The sequence below is a fragment of the Pelophylax lessonae genome, assembly GCF_965119305.1.
Source record: "Pelophylax lessonae genome assembly, chromosome: 6".
NCBI classification, from domain to species: Eukaryota; Metazoa; Chordata; class Amphibia; order Anura; family Ranidae; genus Pelophylax; species Pelophylax lessonae.
In genome coordinates, this window is record NC_138773.1 from 220,533,157 (window position 1) to 220,554,762 (window position 21,606).

Sequence of the window (21,606 nt, forward strand, 5' to 3'; positions counted from 1 at the left end):
TTAAACCAAATACTCCAATTCCTACAAGTTGCTGATTTTCTTGTTGTCTGAAAGGGATATCCACTTTTTTCTAGCATAGTAGTTGCAGGCAGCACAAGCCAAATTGTTTCTTCTTAGTTTTCATTCCCAGGAATTGGCAGCAAGAACAACTTAGTTTATAATAATATTTTTCACAAAAATGTAAGTAGGTGCACTAGTCGGATGCTTAGAGGTATAGCATGCTTTGTGCGACATGGCAAATGGTAGGCTTAAACACAGTGTGAGAAATGCTTTAAAGCATTTACTATCCTCCATATAATAACCTCTAGCAGCATTTATGATATACTGTATGGGGCTTAATTATATTCCCTAAGGCATGTGGCTTGTTAAAAAAAAAAATATCATACAGACACTAAATAGCATTACAACATACTGGCCCACCTAGTAACAATTATTACAAACTTTTTGTGCTAAAACGTTAATTCCCACTGAAATTATTAATGTGTAATTAATTAGATAGTGTCATGCCCTCTTAATATACAATTAACATTTTTTATTTCTAATGTGGCGCTTTAAAAAAAAAAAACTGATTTCTCACCTCCAAATAGTGACTTTCTAGTTTATATGCCAAGCTCTAATGTACCAAAATTAATGTAATGTTACTCCCATGTGGTACCTAAACCTTTAGGCTCCTTTCAAATGCAGCAGAGTTCACTCTGCCAATCTGACGAGCTTTGTCTGTACTTTCTCCTTTAATGGTAAATTTTCATGTTGTTCACAGCAGCTGTGCAGCGTTATGAATTCATTCTTATACCTGTATTGAGAAAAAAAATCTGATAGGCCTCTCCAGCAGTATGACATTTTTCCTTTTTAGCATGTTTTTCTAGACCGGCCACTCAGACATTGATATCACATAATGCACAAGCATGAAGAAGTCTACCTTATTTCAGTTTTAAGTTTTACCTTCCGTTACCTTTTAATCCAACAGTCTGGTAACACTTATTCATTGACCTTTAAAAAAGTAGTTGGTAACCACTTAATGACAGTTTTAAGCGCTACATTCAAAATGTATACTGTGAATTTATTCTTATTTTTATTTTAGGTTGCAACAAGATGGATTCTGAGCTGACACTGTCATATGAATACTCACTCTTCTTTTTTTTTTTTTTTTTTATTCTGTGCATTTACCGTGTTACTTTAGCAATAGACCTTTAGAAGATTACATATATAAAATGCACTTTTTTATGTTTTAGCATTCAAGTCTCTAGTTTTCGTGCTTGTTTTTGTTTAAAAATGCCTAGTATTGTAAAGTCCAACTCCAGCCACAGACGTGTTTTTTTTTTTTTTTTTAATTTTTAATTTTGTACAATAACTCTTTCCAATTCAGTGGGAAGCTGGAAGTGTACCTCTCATATCAAGAGCTTTTAGCAGAGTTTTGAGAGCTTAGAAAGTAATAAAATATAAAAAGTGTTATCGTGAAAATTTAAGATTAAAAATAAATACAATTACTGTGCTTGGAGTTGTCCTTGAAATTATTTTGAAGGTGGAATCAGAACATTTATTGAATTTGGCTTTTGTTTTGCATATTATATACGATAGCAGAAATAAAACATAAATGTGTTTTTTTAGCAGGGAAGGCTAAAAAACCCTGTCAAAGTTTCATTGCTATCCTTGTCCCATTTTGGGAAGATTGACGCTCATGATTTGTTCTAGTGTCCATTGTCATGTGCACTGAAAGTGAAGGGGAAATTCCATTGTCCCTGCAATGCTGTAATAGAAGTAGAGGTAATATCTTACAATGGAAACACCTGTTCAAGTGACAACCCACAAAGATAGGATACAGTATAACATCAATTGGGATATATTTTCTCTCACTACCTGTTGTTTCTCTAGAACAGAAATTAAAGGGGAATCTCCCTATTGGGCACACTGACTGCCATTAAAAAAGCATTTTGGCTGGTGTTAACAATAGCTTACTAACACTAACTAAACTAATTGTTCACGTTTTGGTAAATGTTGGAGCCAGCTAAACCAGCAAGGTTTTGTTAATAATCTTTGGAGCTCTGACGTCTTTAAAAAAAAATAGAATACAGTGGGTCCCTCAGCTTACCACTCAACCGCCCTTGAAATATGTTTTAAATGACTGGCTGACTTTTTAAAACAAATTAATAAAAAACAATGTTCAGTAGTGATGTAAGAGAAAAAAAAAAACAAAGTCCCTTTTTATGTTGCACTGCTGTGGTTCTTTTTTTTTTTTTCTTTTTCCAGTCGTTAAATGTTAAAACTTTCACAGATTTGGCCTTTAGAAAAATGTTTGTTTTTCTGTGTTCCTTTCATGCAGTAAAGCTAAAGAATCGATGATAAAGCTGCAAAAAGAGCGTGATTTCCACAGGATGCATCATAAGCGTGTGGCCCAGGAAAAAAACAAACTCATTAATGACATCAAGCGGTAAGAAAGCCTCCTGCTTAGCTTGGTCAAGATCAGCGATGCAAATACAACATTTCTGCTGCTGTTATTGGCGTTATTTCCCTCTCCCATCAAACAAACTATAGATATAAGCTTTCCTTTCAGATGATTATTTTGAAAATAGATCTTTCTAAAATACCACGATCAATAATTGCATGATTACCATACATAGTAGGGGTTAACTCAGATGATGGGAGATGGGGGTTGCAGTGTGGCTGATGTAGATGCCGCAGGCTTTCTCGAAATGCTAGTCTTTCCCCTGTGTAGCAAATGCCACCAATAAAATTATTTTTTGTTAGGGTCTTTTAATGGTAAGAAGACTATATTGTAGTTTGTTTCTTCAAATGAGTCTATGTTTTCCTGACAGATACTGCACCGGAATCATTGTATTGGCTCAGACATTTGAATACAGTAGAATTTCTATGTTTGAGTTCTGTACTCCTTAAAATATATTATCCTTTAATCATGAAAGTGATGTATTGTTTTTGCTAGAAGCATATAGGTAAAAATTTCTTGTAGAACATACATGGTTTTAACCACTTGCTGACCAACGTACTGATGACAAGTGGTTATACCAGACACATGGCTGCAGCTGCAGGCTGCTGGCTTAAGTTTGTTACTGTATTTTAAATCTGCTAGTACTTCTAAGCCTCCCCTTTGCACAGACTGACAATTCTGTGTTCAAATCTGCCCCCTGTGCTCCCTCATCCAGAGTGGTGTCTGTATAATACGTGTAGCACCCTCCTAGGTAGGTGCTAGGTAAAGCATAGTTATGGCCCTGTTCTGCTTATCAGGAGGGTCTTATCTGTTAGTTAGCCTGTCACATGTTTCCAGGTGTGATTCACTGGGTCCGAGGGAGTGTCCCCACCGCAGCCAATGAGGGAGCTCATTGGACAGTGGAGGAAACCTAGCTACCGACGCACTCTGTTTTATGTCAGCTCCAGTGGGAGGGCATTCCTGCAATGCATCCTGGGATTGGACATAAATAGGAGGGGAGCATGTGACAGGGTGTCTTTGGGCAGGAAGCCAGGTCCCAGGAGGAGGGTGACGGCTGTCTCTCCTCCTGTTGCTAAGGAAGGTGTTCCAGGCAGTTGGCCTAGGGGCCAGAGGATGAGCTGTGCTGTGGAGGATCCTGTGTGTGCTGACCAAGTGGAGCTGTGGGGCAGGATTCTTCTGGAAAACCAGCAGTTGAGAGTACTCAAGATCTGCCCAGGGGTCTGCCTAAGAAAGGGGACCACTTCATAAAGGTCAAGGGGATCAGAGAGCCAGCTAACCCGGGATGTTGCAGTAAAAGGGGTGCCAAGTTTTGAAGCCCTGAATAGGGAGTAAAGAGGGGGGCAGGAAGGGCCCTGACGTGTCTCAGCAGTACAGTCTGCTCTACAAGTCAGCTACCTCAGGAAAGAGTACCTTAGGGAGCTTAAAAGTCTCTTCTCAGTCGAAGGTGAAGCTAAAGTAAGTGGCATAGTCATGACCAGCATCAGTCAGCGTTAACCTGCGTCGGTCAGTGCTAACCAGCGTCAATCAGCAATTCTGTAGAGAATCTGCCTATTTTGTGCATAGTTCAGTTGTTGAAGTATCCCACTCATCCCTTTTCCTATCCAAGTTCTCAATAAACCCTAAAAACCAAAGAAGCTGGACTGGTTCTTGTCTGAGGTAATCACACTTGGAAACATTCTTAAATGAATATATGTGAATTGGATTCTTTTTGAACTGCATGAAATGTGAACGGGCAACCCTCTCTATGGAGCTGGTTCACATATATGTGGCACAGCAGCAGTGCAAATTAAGAGTCCTGTGTGTTTTCTGAGCACTATGGTGCAGTTCAGATGCAAATTCCTGGCTATCACCTACTATGGGAACGCAATCTGAATTGCACGTCATCAGTTTTTAACACAAATTAGTTCAGAGAAAAATAACAGTGTCTTTTATATTAGCTAATTGTTGTCTTAACAGTGAATGACTAATCAGCTGTTAGTGGGGTTCCCCGCTAACAGCTGAATGTAAAAAAAAAAAAAAAAAAAACATTGATGGCAATAAAGAAAGATTGTGAAAGAAAAATGGGCCACCCCCCCCCCCCACCAGCGCATACCAGACATTAAGGTCTAGTACCAGCATTAAAATAAAAATGATGTGGGTCCCCCTGACAGGCCAAGAAAGGGGGGAATGAGTGAGCATGGGGGGGGGGGCTCTATCCCAAATCACCATGTTGATAGGGACAAGAGCCTCTTCCCCCACAAACCTGGCTGGTGACGGGGGGTCTGTGGGCAGGGGGCTTATCGGAATCTGGAAGTCCCCTTTAACAAGTGGGCCCCCAGATCCCAGCCCCCTATGTGAAAGAGTATGAGGGACATAATACTCCTACTCGTTCACAAAAAAAGTCTCAAAGAGCTATAGAAACAGACAGCTTTTGACAAACCTTTTTAATAAAAAAACAAAAACAATGTCCTCCCGGTGTAGATCCATCGTCAATCACAATGGATGCCACTGACTGGTGCATGCTAGGTCAGTGACATCACAAAGGGTAGGGGCCATCTGGCAACTATTATGTATTTAACAAATGTCAGACGGCAGAGCAAGCAGACGGCAGGAGCCTTCAGCATGAGCGGAGCTTTTTTCTTTTTTTCGGGTTGGTGGTGGTGGCCGGCGTCATGATTGACGATATATCTACACTGGGGGACATTGTTTTTGCTTTTCTTTAAATAAAGGAATTGGCAAAAACGGTTTCTGTGTTTTTACTTATTTTTTACACTTTTTTTGGTGAGTGATTAGTGGTACAATGTACCCCTATTCATTCACATGGGGGATTTGATCTGGGGGCCCCCCTTGTTAAAGGAGGCTTTCAGATTCCAATAACTTCCATGCCCACAGACCCCACAACCACTGGCCAGGGTTTTGGGGAAGAGGCCCTTGCCCCCACCAACATGGAGACAATGTTCTTTGGGGTGGGGGGCTAATTAGTCATCTGCTGTTAAGGACGGAGTGGCCGGCTTCCTGGCTTGCTCCTTAACAACCAGCTAATGCTAAAGACACCAGTGGCTGCCGTTTTCAAAATTTGCATCTAAATAGCAGCTTAACTGATGAACAGCTGTTTTCGAAATTTGCAGTGAAAAGTGAGGGGAAATGAACATGGGGCTGAACATGGAAATATAAACCGCCGGTCACACTGGTATGACTTCAAGTAGGACATTTACAAATCATACCTGAAGTAGCATCTAATGTGTTTCTATGGCAGCGTCTTAAAAGGTACGATTTTAAAAAGTGCGATTTGAGAAGTAGTTTATGTAATACTTTTTCAGGACTTCGGCATGCTTTCACTGCCATAGACTATAATGTTGTGCTGCAAATTGTACCTGTGTGTCTATATCAGCACTACTTGAGTCTGAAAGTAGTTAAATATTAACCCTTTTGCTAGTTATTTTTGTTCACAACATCACTGTTCCTCCCTGTGACATGGACAGCCCCTCTCACTGAAGTAGCACTGAAGTCATATCAAATTGTTACAAATCTCACAGAAGTGGTGCAAAAGTAGCGGTTGAAGTCGGGCTTTAAATTGCACTACTTTGAATCTTACCCGTGTCGGCTTTGACAAGTTTTCCTGTCGTCAAGAGAAACAAGATGAGTGGGGAGGGAGCTCCAGCTGATTGACAGCGTATGCTCTGTTCCTGTGTGCTGTGTGGAGGGAGGTGTGTCCCTTCCCTCTAATCAGCTGTCAGAGCTCTCTTCACTGAGCTCTGGAGAGTAACTTAAGCGCTCCACCCCCTTTTTTATATATGTTCAGACAAGCTTCTGGACTTTGAACAGCTGTAGAGAAGAGAGGGCTGCAGATAAATAGGTACACCATATGTAGGAGGATTTGTTTAATCTCAGTATAAGTAGAGTTTACAATTACTTTAAAGAGAAACTCCACTTTTGTTGAGAGAAAAACATTCCCCTCTCTGTTGGTCTATGTCCATTGCAAAGTTTTTTTTATAAACGTTGCTGCAGAGTCCTACCTTTTGCTATTCTGAAGAAAATGCTGTTCGTGTCTGTGTGCAAAGTGAATCTGTATGGAAGTGGTTTTATAATGATTAGTCAATTGCTGCACCGGCAAGGCTCTAATCAGGAAACTTGCAAGGTCTGCATCCCTTTAGACGTGATTTCCCTTTTGAGTGTATCTCACCAAAAATTATATTTTTTTTGCCAGGGATTCTCAAAATCTTGGGGCAGACTTCTGGGAAACCAATCAAATAAGCAGGAAATGACATTTCTGGGGGGGTATTGTGTACATCATCTGTGTACAGAACGCCTCCAGGTAGCCATATTGTATTGCATTTTACAGAAAATTACAGCGCTGCAGATTGAAAAGGAAAGGTCGTTTTTTAATAACTTTCAATTACAATATGATTTGTATCATGGTTGTATACTCTGTATACATTTTTTTTAATGAAAGTGGCTTTGCCCTTTTAAACCAGTTTATAGCCATTTAACATTTTATACCAGTTTGCAATCCTGGTTATTACATTCTGATAAATATAAGAATAATATCTGCCTTCACTGCATGTCCTACTAAGGAGGAGTGGGCACATTGGTCCTAACTTGAGAGAAATATATATACACTGTATGCCACAAAAGTGAGTACACCCCTCACATTTTTGTAAGTGTCTTGCCTACAGTCAAGCATGGTGGTGGGAGTGTCATAGTCTGGGGATGCATAAGTGCTGCTGACACTGGGAGCTTCAGTTCTGAAGCAGAAAACTGAAGCCAAGCATGATCCCCTCCCTTCGGAGACTGGGCCGCAGAGCAGTATTCCAACATAGCAACCTCAAACACCCCTCCAACACGACCACTGCCTTGCTAAAGAAGCTGAGGGTAAAGGTAATGGACTGGCCAAACATGTCTCCAGACCTAAACCCTATTGAGCATCTGTGGGGCATCCTCAAACGGAAGGGGGAGGAACGCAAGGTCTCTAACATCCACCAGCTCCCTGATGTCGTCATGTAGGAGTGGAAGAGGACTCCGGTGGCAACCTGTGAAGCTCTGGTGAACTCCATGCCCAGGAGGGTTAAGGCAGTGCAGGAAAATATTGCCACTTTGGGCCCACTTTGGACATTTCCACTTGGGGGTGTACTCACTTTTGTTGCCAGCGGTTTAGACATTAATGGCTGTGTGTTGCGTTCTTTTGAGGGGACAGCAAATTTACACTGTTATACAAGCTGTTCACTCTCTACTTTACATTGTAGCAAAGTGTCAGTGTTTTGTGTTTACAGAAATGTCAGGGGTGTACTCACTTTTTGTTACTTTGTAACCCAGGCTCAAGTCTTGAAACAGAGGTTTGTAGAAAAGGGATATGAAGCCAATAGACTAGATACCACCATAGCTGAGATAGGTAATCTTTCACAAAATGAATGCCTTCGAGATACAGTGAGACAGCCTACACGTGAGCACGAATGGAGTTTCTTAACCCAATATAATGCACAGTTTCGGGAGGTGGAGCAGATTTTTAAAAAGCATTGGCCTGTATTACGCATGGACAAAGTTTTGAGTAGCGCTCTTCCTGAGAACCCTTCATTTATATATAGGCGGGGACCAACCTTTGGAGACCAAGTGGTTAAAAAAGTGTTGGATCCCCCGGTGAAACCAAAAATGTTCTGGGACAACACTGTGGGTTTCTTTGCCTGTAGGAAATGCAAAACTTGTAGACAGGTGAACACACACCTGAGAAATTTCACTACTTTTACGTCGCCCTCTAATGGACAATGCTTTCAGATTAAAGATCTCATTACGTGTAATAGTACACATGTGGTGTACTGTTTACAATGCCCTTGCAATCTGTTGTATATTGGGAGAACTAAGCGTACCATTGCCATTAGAGTTTCAGAACATATTACTAATATAAAGAATGGTTTTAAAGATCACAATGTATCTCTACATTTTCGTGACTATCATAATAGTGATCCCACACACCTTAAATTTTGGGGTGTTGAAAAGGTCGATCCAGTTTGGCGAGGATCTAACAGAGTTCGCGAAGTGTCCAAACGCGAAACATACTGGATATATTTAACTGATTCTTTACACCCCAAGGGCTTAAACATTGATTTGGATATCAATTGTTTTATTAGTAATTCCTAATATGTGGTGGCTTGGCTTTATATAATTTTTATATTGTATTTTTTATTATATTATTGCAATTTACCTCTCACCTGATATGTACATCTATTCCATTATTATTGCTTTTATCCAGTTTTTTCTTGATGCATAAATTTGGTTTTATCATCTATAGTATTTTATATACATATTTTTTAACTAAATATATTTATTTATAATTTTAGACTATAAGAATGTGACTATGGGTATACACCTGTGTGTATGCCAGATTATTGCTAGTACATCTGTTTGTCTAAACACTCTTTGTTCATTGTCTTAATATATGTTTTGATTCCTGTTTTTTACCAATTTTATCACTGTTTTCCCATGTTTAATATTTTAATACATTGGTCACTGGTTGAGTAATGAAATCAATGACCAAAATGCTTTTTATGTAAAATGAAGGGCATTCAATAGTATATAAGGATGCGGTTTGTATTAGAGATTAACATGGGGATCCGTATAGTTATCCATCGGCTCTGGTCCTCAGGTTTGTGAGGACATCCGTTGCGGACACTTTGACATGTACGAGTGTCGGCTTGTGTCTGCGCCAGGCGGAAGTCGGGCAGCGGGAAGTGACGTTCTTGTGAGGCGGAAGTTCGTCCACCGGAAGTGACGTTGCGCATCGGATGAGGACGGTGTACGTTCGCTTCCGGGGTCGGCTCTTTTGCCGAGTGCGCATGTGCCGTAGAGGATATAAACACAGGCGGACCGCGCCGCGCACACATGCTCTCGGAAGAAGTCTTGGTGACGAAACGTCAGGGCATGTGTGCGCGGTTGCCTTGTGAACATATTGACGCCTGGCTAAATTAAGGAATAGTCATCATGCGTCTATATATGCAAATTTTGAATGCCTTCATTCAGATATGAAATTGTAAGTAGACATCTGGAGGGGAGTGGGGCCATATTGGTGTGTTTTTAATCAATAAACCTTGCGGTATTACACTATATGTCCCTCATTCTTCATTTTACATGCCATCATGAATGGAGTGACATATGAAGGCTAGTAGGATATGAGAGGAGATCCAAGTTGGTGGAAGGTGAAGAGGTTCTGTTGGTGATTTGAATTCACTTATGAGGAAGCCCTGTTTTACCGATCATCTGGTGAGTTCCTGAGGAGAGGGGGGGAGCACCGGTGTTTGGTCGAATTGTGGTGTATCCAAGTTCCTTCACACCCTTTCCCGTAACCAATTTGGACTGCTATACGGACATTTGTGTTTTATCACACCTTTGCCTGTTGAGAATATAGATCCTAATATTTATCCATTCATCTGTTAGCGCTGTTTGTGTGGTTGATTGGACCGAGTTTTTTTGGTTTTTTGATTACACCTTTTATAAATCATTTTTACTAAAACAGCTGCTGAGACCTTTGGGGTCACATTTACTTATCTCCTATACTATCTTGAATTGTGAGTCTAGCGCGGGGTGAGTGTGTGTTTTGTAACCAAGTCGGTATTACAATTATTCTACGCTCCGTGTTGACACTATATATATATATATATATATATATATATATATATATGGTGTATGTATATACGGTATCTCACATAAGTGAGTACACCCCCCATATTTTTTGTAACTTGTTTATTCTATCTTTTCATGTGACAACACTGAAGAAATTACACTTTGCTACAATGTAAAGTAGTGAGTGTACAGCTTGAATAATAGTGTAAATTTGCTGTTCCCTCAAAATAACTCAACACAGCCATTATTGTCTAAACCGCTGGTAACACCTCTATTACACCTCTAAGTCAAAATGTGCAAATTCTTTGGTCGACCATGGCGAGGTCTGTTCTGAGAGGAACCTGTCCTGTTAAACCACTGAATGTTCTTGGCCACCGTGCTGCAGCTCAGTTTCAGGGTCTTGGCAATCTTCTTATAGCCTAGGCTATCTTTAAGTAGAGCAACAATTCAATTTTTCAGATTCTCAGAGAGTCCTTTGGCATGAAGTGCCATGTTGAATTTCCAGTGACCAGTATGAGAGACTGAGAGCGATGGCCCCAAATTGAACACATCTGTTCCCCATTCACATCTGAGACCTTGTAACACTAATGAGTCATATGACACTGGGGAGGGAAAATGGCTAATTTGGCCAAATTTGGACATTTTCACTTAGGAGTGTACTCACTTTTTTTTTTCCAGTGGTTTAGACATTAATGGCTGTGGGTTATTTTCAGGGGACAGCAAATGTACACTGTTATACAAGCTGTACACTCACTACTTTACATTGTAGCAAAGTGTAATTTCGTCAGTGTTGTCACATCAAAAGATATAATAAAATATTTTCAAAAATGTGAGGGGTGCACTTGCTTTTGTGAAATAGTGTGGAGGTCATGTTATGTGGCTGGTTCAGATGCAGATAGTCTTTGGTGGCATTAAAATAACCTTGTCCTGACATAAACATGCAGTCTGTCACTTCTGAACTCATTTAAAAAAAATACAATTTGCCTGGCTGTCATGCTGATCACCCCGCTCCACTAATTAGTCACTGACCCAGAGTAAAAATGGTGTTGGTAATTTCATGAATCCAAATAAAACTGAGCACCATCAGTGTAAACAAAACAAAAAAAAGGACTAGTCTATAAATATCAGCCCTCCACTTGGGTATTCTTGTGATATATGGCAGATAATCTAGTGATGTGGGGAGTTATAATTCTATGCAGCCATTTTAAGCAAAATCCCTTCTAAATGTATTTCCTTAAAACCTAGGACTAACTTTTTTTGTAAACCGCAGTTGGAAAAAAAATCAGACTGTTACTATTAGAACACATACCTGTGGTGGCGGGGTGGGGAGGAACAGGTCTCTATTGAGCATGATCAGCATGATTACCAGCTGTTATGGGCAGATTACGGGAAACAGGAACTCGTTTCAGTTGATTTTGCACCCAAGTGTGGTCTTGCCATGGGGTGCGTGGAGTACACCAAAATGCTGGAGTGGGTTTTTAGGAGAGACTGCGTGTTCAGGGTAATTGTCTGTTACATGAGGCACCACCAGTAAATCGGGAAGAGCTCTCTTAGGATAGTGCATATTACATAAAACTCTTTGGCAGGACCAGCTTAGGGGAGACGCTTCTTAAATTCTATTAGTATGCAGGGACTATATGTTCAGAAGATGCTGCATTTTAATTCCTGCTCAAGGCTAAAATACACACTACTGTATAGCTTACTAGTTTAAACTACAAGTTTGATTAATCAAAGTCAGTTTAAAAAGTCCCATTCACTTGGGTTTGAATTTGTCTGCTGCCACCCAAAGTTATGCAAGGGGGATCCTCAATGAAATGTTATTTCTTTATACCTAAGGTGATTGCTAACATAATTATATGAAACTTACTTTCAGTTCAAAGACCTGTACAGGTTCATGTCTTCTACTTAAATAGCATTTCATTCACTATTCAAAAATGGTGCTTATAGTTATTGAAAAGGGGAAAATCAACCTCAAAAATGAGCATACAATAATAAAAGTATAGAGGATGTATCATATAGTATCACTGCCTATTTATTTTGAAAACTTAAGTCTGACTTAAGTTCATGGAACCCTGTGTTTGGTGTCACCTGAGTTCACCCAAGCAGTGAAATTAATTTGGCTGAACTTAAGTGCTGTATCTGTAGACATAGCATTGTATCCCCATATAAAGAGAATGTCTGACAACTCACAAAACTTAGTAATAAGTAGGCAGTAAGTATTGCATTGTTCCAGCCAATGAAAGAACAGTGCTTTACAAGTTTTAGACCTTCCTCCAATGACTTCTTCTCTCTGTGTTATTTTAAACTACAATGCTGTTGCAGTGCAGTCTGGCCCAGTAGCAGTCCATTCCTCATAATCTAATAAAAAAAATAGTAGTAATAATAATAAACTTTGTTATAGCGCTTTCAAAGGTAGCTTCTCAAGACGCTTTACAAGAAAAACACAGAAAACCATAAAGTAAAACGTGGACAATTATGTGAAAGATTGTCTAAAGAAAAAAGTTTTTTGATTTGGATGATTCTCTGATGTTCTTTGGAAGTTAATTCCAGAGTTTTGGAGCATAGCATGAGAAGGCTCTGTCTCCTATCGAGCGTAGGTGAGTAAAGGGGACACACAGAAGTCCAGAAGTTGATTAGCGGAGGTTAAAAGGGGGGAGTAAGTTGATAAAAGTTCAGCGAGATATTGGGGTGCCAAGCTATGAAGATCCTCATAGGTGAGCAAGATAAAGAAATAAAGCTTATGGTTAGCCAGTGCAAAGAATCCAGGATAGGGGTAATATGATCATTTGTACCAGATTTAGGTACACCAACAAGTAGAGCAATGCAGTAGTCAAAGTCGGGAGAACACAAATGTATGGATTAGCTTTTCAGCTACAGTGTATGATAGTGTGAAGGATGCCCTTCTATGTCTGTCCGCATGTTTCCTCTCCCTGCTTAAAAGACTATATTGAGGATTTACTTCTCAATTGTCTCCTGGACAAAAGACTGTGTAGAACTGGTTTTGGGCAGACAAGCCATGTGTACACCCAGGCCAAAGAGACTGGTACTAACTTTGGAACCTCTGGTCCGATTCGTGCCATTTTTTAATAGGTTGTCCCCCTGAATAGATTGATTGTGAATATGTATTTGTATAAAGATTGGATGTATAGTTTTAAAGTTACAGCATGTGGGTAAAACTGCATTTTTCCTGCCTGTGATAATTATGTTAACCATTGTTTACCATAATTACATCCCAGACAGAAGGGAGGATTTTATGTGGATTGTAACCTTTGTGTTATTGGTTAATGTGTATTTGTTGTGGGTGTCTCCCTTGCATGGGGGCAGGGGATAAAAGAAATTATAGTTTGAAATGCCTGTGGTTGCTTCGAGTAAATGCGTTCGAACATTCAGCTTTGGCTCATGTGTGGAATTATTCAGTGATACCAGCGATTTAATATTTGGCGAATTGGGGATTCTTCAACTATTGGGGATTAAGGAATTACAAGGCGGTGAGATACAGTGATACCGTCACAACTGGTGGCAGCGGTGGGATTTTCCTCTTTTTCCCTAAACGAAGAATCCAAAGGAAGCGGCTCAAGCGCAGCACATTAAAGGAACTATTGGAAGTTCGGGGGAAAAGTGCAGGCTGCAAGGCTAAGCGGGTCATTATAGCAGAATTGATGGAGCTAGATCGAGGTAGCATGGCTGAGGCAGTAACGATCGGTCAGGAAACCAAAATACCGGCCGTTCGGGAGATGGATATACCGACGGTTCGAGAAACTGAATCTCCCACGAACCGGGAGATGCGAGAGAGACGGGCATGGTTTGGACCGAACCCAACGTCGGAGATCATCATGCAGGTGATGAAAATCATAGCGGAGGAAAATAAGCAAAAAGCACAGCTGGAGCTACAATTAAAACTGGCAGAGACACAGCAAGCAGCCGTAAATTTCCTGAGCGGACCCAGCAGCACTGGGGACTCCAGAAAGGTTCCCTTCAGTGCATTTAAAGCATTTGAAGAAAAGGACTGTGAAATTGATGGGTACCTGGCAGACTTTGAGCACCAGTGTATCCTACATCGAGTACCATCAGAAGACTGGGGTTCCATACTCGCAGGGAAGCTATCTGGCAAAGCAGCAGATGCCTTCCGAGCGGTACCCTGGGAAGACGTTCACAGCTATGCCCGTGTTAAGGAAGCTCTCCTCGCCCGATATGCAATAACTCCAGAGGCATATCGGCAAAAGTTCAGAGATTCCCGTAAGCTGGAAAAGGACTCTTACGCAGAATGGGCCTGTCGCCTGCAACAATCAGCTACCCATTGGATTATCAGCTGCCAAGCTTCAACCCTGGATGACGTCCTGCAGTTGGTACTACTGGAGCAGTTTTATGACCACATCCAAGCAGAGGTGAAAGAGTGGGTAAGAGATCACAAGCCCCTTTCCCTACCAGAGGCTGCCAAATTGGCAGACGAGTATGCAGATACTCGGAAAGCTACAGCACCTACTCCAAGAACCCAACCTCCATGTCCCACAGTACCCACAGCTTCAGCACTCCCCAGGTACCAACAGCCCAGCAGGCCGGTGACAGCTACACCTCGCTATTCCCGGCCACCCAACAACGGCATAATTTGTTATCGGTGTAACCAAGTGGGGCATATTCGGAACAACTGTCCATTGGAGCCTCCCAGAACCAGCTGGACCCGCCCTGGTTTCCCTTAACCCCGGGCAGCAGTTCACTGTGTGGATCATCCAGTACCCTCTGTTTGGGATGCCAAAGAATTCCGGGAAAAACCCCTGGGTAACTTGTATGAAGCCCTTAGTGTTCAATCCGCCATCACGGACAACCGCAAACATCATTGTCAGCTGGTGATGATTAATGGGAAAACTGCCCGAGGACTACGAGACAGTGGCGCTACCATAACATTGGTACAAAGGCACCTCATTGACAACAAAGAGAGACCGGGTAAATCAATTGCGGTGCGAGTGGCAGGGGGGGGCAGTGTACCGGATACCTACTGCTCAGGTACATCTGGACTGGGGTGCCGGAGCGGGCAACGTACAGGTTGGGGTAATGAGAGATTTGCCCGCCGAGGTAGAGTTGGGCAATGATATTGGCCCTTGGACTTCCGCTTTTGCAACCACTTCTCCACAAGAAGTACAAGCCGTGACCACCCGAGCCCAAAGTCATGCTGCCGAGAGCCACCCACAACCGACTAAAACCCAGATGCCTCAATGTTTGGACTGGGGGCAGTACTAAGCCAGGTCGGTGAGGATGGAGGAGAGCACCCGGTGATCTACCTGAGTCGGAAATTGTTGCCAAGGGAAGTCAGTTATGCAGAAATTGAGAGAGTGCCTGCCGCTGGTCTGGGCCCTCAAAAAACTCACCCCCATCTGTATGGCCATGCCTTTACTCTCCTGACTGACCACAACCCCTTGGTCTGGCTCAACCGGGTCGCTGGAGACAATGCTCATGGTTACGGCAGAGCCTTCCCCTCCATCTGTATGATTTCACCATTCATTACTGCCCTGGCAAGCAAAACGGCAACGCGGATGGGCTGTCAAGGCAAACTGACTTACTATATCACTAGGCCTGGAGCACCGCCAGCCCCTATTAGACCAGGAAAGGTCTAACCGGGTCTGCCGGAGCAGGGAGAAAAAGGGGGGGCCATTGTGAAGGATGCCCTTCTATGTCTGTCCGCATGTTTCCTCTCCCTGCTTAAAAGACTTTATTGAGGATTCACTTCTCAATTGTCTCCTGGACAAAATACTGTGTAGAACTGGTTTTGGGCAGACAAGCCATGTGTACACCCAGGCCAAAGAGACTGGTACTAACTTTGTAACCTCTGGTCCGATTCGTGCCATTTTTTAATAGGTTGTCCCCCTGAATGGATTGATTGTGAATATGTATTTGTATAAAGATTGGATGTATAGTTTTAAAGTTGCAGCATGTGGGTAAAACTGCATTTTTCCTGCCTGTGATAATTATGTTAACCATTGTTTACCATAATTACATCCCAGACAGAAGGGAGGATTTTATGTGGATTGTAACCTTTGTGTTATTGGTTAATGTGTATTTGTTGTGGATGTCTCCCTTGCATGGGGGCAGGGGATAAAAGAAATTGTAGTTTGAAATGCCTGTGGTTGCTTCGAGTAAAGGCGTTCGAACATTCAGCTTTGGCTCATGTGTGGAATTATTCAGTGATACCACCGATTTTAATATTTGTCGAATTGGGGATTCTTTAACTATTGGGGATTAAGGAATTACAAGGCGGTGAGATACAGTGATACCGTCACAACTGGTGGCAGCGGTGGGATTTTCCTCTTTTTCCCTAAACGAAGAATCCAAAGGAAGCGGCTCAAGTGCAGCACATTAAAGGAACTATTGGAAGTTCGGGGGAAAACTTCCTGCCCAGGCCAAGCCTGTGATTCTCCCATATGGTAAAGGGGTGTTGTCACTTCAAGGTGTTCTTAATTCCGCATTTATATCCCTTATCTCTGGTAAGAAGCAAATCCTGAAGGTGGTGGGATTCAAGCGTGTCACTGAGCACTGAATATTGTTTCTTTCCTCTTTGGATTGTCACTACTGGATAATTAATGCACAGACTTTATTTTACTTTTAGCACGGATATATATTGTGGACTTGATTATTTTTGTCACAAACCATTTGGGGTTTATTCACTTCATGGTTCATATTGGTGTATTTGAATATACACCTTGTTTTAATGGTTGTCACTGCATTGATTGATTTAAAGCACATATGACAATTGGCACCTCATTAATTTAGCGCACCAGACCTATTTTTCCATAAACAATTACTTGCGCAAATGATGCAGTCTGTCTCTAGTATTAACCACTTGACCTCCGGAAGATTTACCCCCCCCCCCTCCTTCATGACCTGGCTATTTTTTGAGATATGGCACTGCAATACTTTAACTGACAATTACATGGTCATGCGACACTGTACCCAAATCAAATGTATGTATCCTTTTGCTCAATGGTATTTGATCACCATTTTTTTTATGCGCTATAAAAAAGGCTGACCATTTTGAAAAAAAAATATTTTTTTTTTACTTTGTGCTATAAAACACAATCAGTAAAAAAAAAAAAAAATCTAATTTCTTCATCTAATTAGGCTATTATGTATTCTGCTACATATTTTTGGTAAAAAAAAAAAAATCCCAATAAGCACATATTGATTGGTTTGTGCAAAAGTTATAGTGTCTTCATACTTATAGGATATTTTTATTATTTACTAGTGACGGCGATCAGCGACTTATAGTGGGAGTGTGATATTGTAGTGGACAGTCGAACAATAACTGAAACTTTTGACACTTTTGTGGGGACCAGTGACACTAATACAGTGATCAGTGAACATAAAGCCCATCGTATCTGCCGATCAGCTCCCACTGTGTAAAAGCACAGTGGGAGCGAACCAGCAGCCTGTGCACCCCCAACCCGTAAGTGCTGAATCACCTGCTAGATATGTGATCCAGAGCCGTAGAGCCGCCTTGCTGCCGTATATCTAAGTGATACGGATGGCAAGTGGTTAACAAAGCAGATTCAGTTTTCCGAAATCCCAAGGTAACATAGCTTTGTTTACCTGTTGATCTTTCCGGTAGATCAGTTATTGTTCCACTTCCTGTAACATGTTGACAGCTGTATTTGCTCCACAATACCATTGTCACTCTGTGGACAGGGTATTTTTTTGATGGACATTCAATTTTAAATGGGCTTTAAATAAGTGACAAACAAATTAAAACTAACTCCAAGATAATTTTTTTTTAAACCGTCTTATTTATGGAAAAAATGCCTGCATGTAAATAAGGAGAAAAATATAAATCAAGGCATTTAAAATGAAAAATAATTTAATATACTTAACGTGGAGTTCCACCCTGGGAATACTTTTTTTAATAAAAATAACCCCGGGACAGTCAGGGCTAGTACATTCCACAATGGCTAGCCTCTGATCTGTCCCAGGTTGCACTTACCTTTTAGAAGAAATACTTACCTTGAAAAAGTATTGTCCAGCGCTGCCATCTCAGGTGTGGGCAGCTTGAAGCCAGCGCGATCCTCTTCTGTGTCCTCTTCTGTCTTCTTCGGTCCCACGATGCACTGCACCGGCATGCCCAGAAGCTGTTTAGCAAGGTATGACGGCGCCTGAACCGGAACTGACGTCGGGGCCGGTGCAGGCGCATTGATTCCTGGGAGCGATGACGTTCAGCTCCCAGGAATCATTGCAAAGCCAGAAAGTGACGAATCGCCATGGCCGCCGAGGGGAGGAAGAGTAAGTAAGGTAAGTATATTTTCTTCTAAACCAGGTAAGTAAAAAAAAAAAAATTGTGATTATCCATTTGTTTTTCAGGTGACCCCGGGCATGAAGATGGAGGTAAGTTTAATTTTAGGGTGGAACTCCGCTTTAATAGTATTAGAAGTATTACCACAGACTCCTATCAGAATACAGCATTTTTTTCTGTAACTGTTTTTTAACGAGTCTTGCTATTAACGAGACTTGCCAGTCTTACCTTATCTTACCCTATCTTACCTTATCTGCTGCCCCATGAAGCACCGCCAGTCTAATTCTGAGAAACGTTTGCCAGCAATGGAGGCAGTCCTGAGTATAGAGTTGTACTTGAGTTTCTGAGTATGTTTGTTCTTATTAAAATAAGTCACACCAGTAATTCTACATTTGCCTTCCAGGCATTCTTTCTTCGTCAGATTGTTCACAGAACTCTCAAAACATGAGAGTTCTCAATTACAAACAATTAGCTGCTACAGCAGGTATAAAATCATAAAATCAATGGTAGTATTTTGAGAGATTTGCCACCAATTTAATGTAGCCATTAATATTTAATTACATAAATTCAACATTGTGCTACAACAAAGAAAAACCTTTGGAAATTAGTTTTGCTCTAGTTACTTATAGACACGAGATGATTGTTTCTCAATCCTGTTGATATGGATTGGTTGTCTGTAGGCTGCTTCTGACTTTTACAGATGCTTCCAGACTGATCATTATAAAGGAAGGGGAGATCACTAGGCTGCAATGAATATATTTGGTCAATATCTGTTCTTTCCCCAAGATTAGGTCAGTAATTCTTCTCTATGGCCAGCCTTGGTTGTTTGAAGGATGGTGATCATTCTACAACTAAGTTAGGTCAGTGTTTCTCAACCTTTTTTCAGTCAAGACACCCTTTAAAATAATGGACAATCTCGAGGCTTTTTTTGGTCAGATTAACTTTGTAACTACATAATACATTAACATCCACACACCTAGGACACCCAACGTTGGAGATTTACTCTTCTAAAACAAATACATCTTTGCACACTGGTACTGATTTATTATTCTCCTCTCCCTCAGTTTTTGTCTCTCACTTAGCTAATGTGACCCCAGTGCTGATGGAGAGGGACAGGGGAAGGACAAACAAGGATCCTGCACAAGGACCTGATGTCCTCCTTGTCAACCAATGATGTCATTTCTTGTTAGGATGCCAGTAGCTAGAAGGTTGTAATGGTGCACAATAAAAACCTGTGGCTTTGTGTAACTAAAAGGCAGGCTTGGTCCACCTACTGGCTTGTATTCAATTTTTGGGCATTTTTTTAGGTATTTTGCCAAGGCACCTCTGAAAACTTAAAGGCACCCCAGGGTGCCTGCGACCCTGGTTGAAAAAAAGGCTGAGTTGGATTTATGTGAATAGATCATAGATCAAAAGTGTCCTAGAGGAGCATTTCTTAACTCCTCAAATTCTTTTAACAGTTTTTATTTGAGTTTTCCTATCTGTAGAAACAGCTATGATAATTTGGATAAAAGTATTGTAAGTATCTACATTAGAATTTTGATTCTTGTTATCACCTGCAATGCAGAACTCAGACTTGGATAAAATGAAACAGCACTAGGAGCTGATCAGGAGTGTTTGATGCACATGTACTGACAAACTACATGCTCATTGGAGGAGAGAGCTTTTTGCCGAACTCATTGGTCACTACTGCACCTTCACTGTCCAATCACAGACTGAGGGCAGATAGGTGATCAAACTATCTCTGAACAGAACTATAGAAAAGTAATGTCTTGATTTACTTTTAGAGATGTGCAACATTCAGTTGTAAAGAAACACACATTTTATGGCTTTGGTAGATAAAACTGTTCATATATACAGTATATACTTTTACAATGGATTTGCTGTTTGCCTGGAGTTCAGCTTTAACCCATTAAACTTCATGGATCACTCACTACACATCCAGGGCATTTGTTGAGTTTGTACTTTTGCATATGAAAGTTCCCACCTCAACCCCAATACTTCCATATTTCTTGGTGCCTTCCCTGTTCTGGTGGCCTTTGGCAAATTCCCTTTGCCTCATTCTTTAATAGTGTACTGTTTGTAATGATTAAAATGTGAATTGAAGCTTTGCTGCATACTTTCTTATAATTAACAACAGCAGCTTACTAGCTCACTTCTTCTGTAGCCCATACAAATGACATATGGTTCTTTGCAGTGGCCCAGTAATCAATAAAGCAAGAGCTATTGACTTTCATACTGCAAGTAGCATTTAATTAACTCTTTTTCTGGAGAAGTTGTCGTGACGGTGTCCTCTGCTTCCTGTAATGCTTTTCATTCAATTTGTCAGCAGAACTCTACACAGTCAAATCCCAAGAAACCCCCACGTCATATCTTTCTATAATTTGTTATTGATCATTTTACATTTTGTGGGGCTCTTAAAGGTGCAATCAATGATCTTCTGTTCCAAAAGCATATTTTAAGTATAGCACAAAGTATCTTTTTGCAATGTAGTCTATAGATCTCCATCTCAGTTTTTGCAGATAAAGAAACGTAGCTGTCATTCCCTCCAGGGACTGCAATGATTTTGATTAAAATATGAAAAAGCTGTCATATATTTTCCGAATGCTTTGCTTTGCCTGTGTTACCATTTTTTTGGAATAAGTGACAAAGTGTTGGGTACCCTTAGGACAGACAACACAAAAGTTAAAATCAATTATAAGTCTGTACAAGAGTTTAGCCTGCTTGCAGAGGATGTGTCTGCACAGAAACCATCCTGTCCTCAGGCTACTCATCCATGAACATTTTGTATTTGAAACCTTTTAAATTTTGTGCTGGAAGCAGTTGAAATCTTTGCTGCTGCAGTACTTTGTTCAGGGGTATACAAAATGTTAAGATGTGGTATAAAAGGCAAGAAAAATTATATAACAACTGGGGGGTGGGGTGGGTTGTTCGTTTACTGGAAAACATATTGAAACAAAGATGCCCCTTACCCATTTCAGTTTGAGAGTCACTTTTGAATATATACCCACAGTTTGCAAAACAAAGTATGTAAAATGGCACTCAAGGAGTTGTTAGTTAATGCAAAATACTATAAAGAAAATGAACACGAGCTCAGCCTTTCTCTGCCTTTTATCCCAGAGGAATCCTTAAAATAATTTTAGGTCTCAGAAAACCCCTACTTAAAAAAAAAAAAAAAAAAAAAAAAAATGGGGATCATAGGTAAACTGTCCCTTACATTGATGGTCAGTGGGAAGAATGCCTCTTAATTTGACAGTCCGTGGGAAGAATTTCTTCTCAGTGGTAATAAGTGGGAAGACAC

The 21,606-nt window shown here is 40.9% G+C and overlaps 1 protein-coding gene across 2 annotated transcripts in view; it reads left to right on the forward strand.

Annotated features, from left to right (window-relative positions):
- The window catches only part of SPAG16 (sperm associated antigen 16), a 1,690,414-nt gene that overhangs the window by 174,746 nt on the left and 1,494,062 nt on the right, over positions 1-21,606 (forward strand). For both annotated transcript variants that reach the window (XM_082260930.1, XM_082260929.1), the window contains exon 6: positions 2,321-2,428. In XM_082260930.1, coding sequence (XP_082117056.1) covers positions 2,321-2,428 — 108 coding nt within the window. The remainder of the gene's footprint in view (positions 1-2,320; positions 2,429-21,606) is intronic.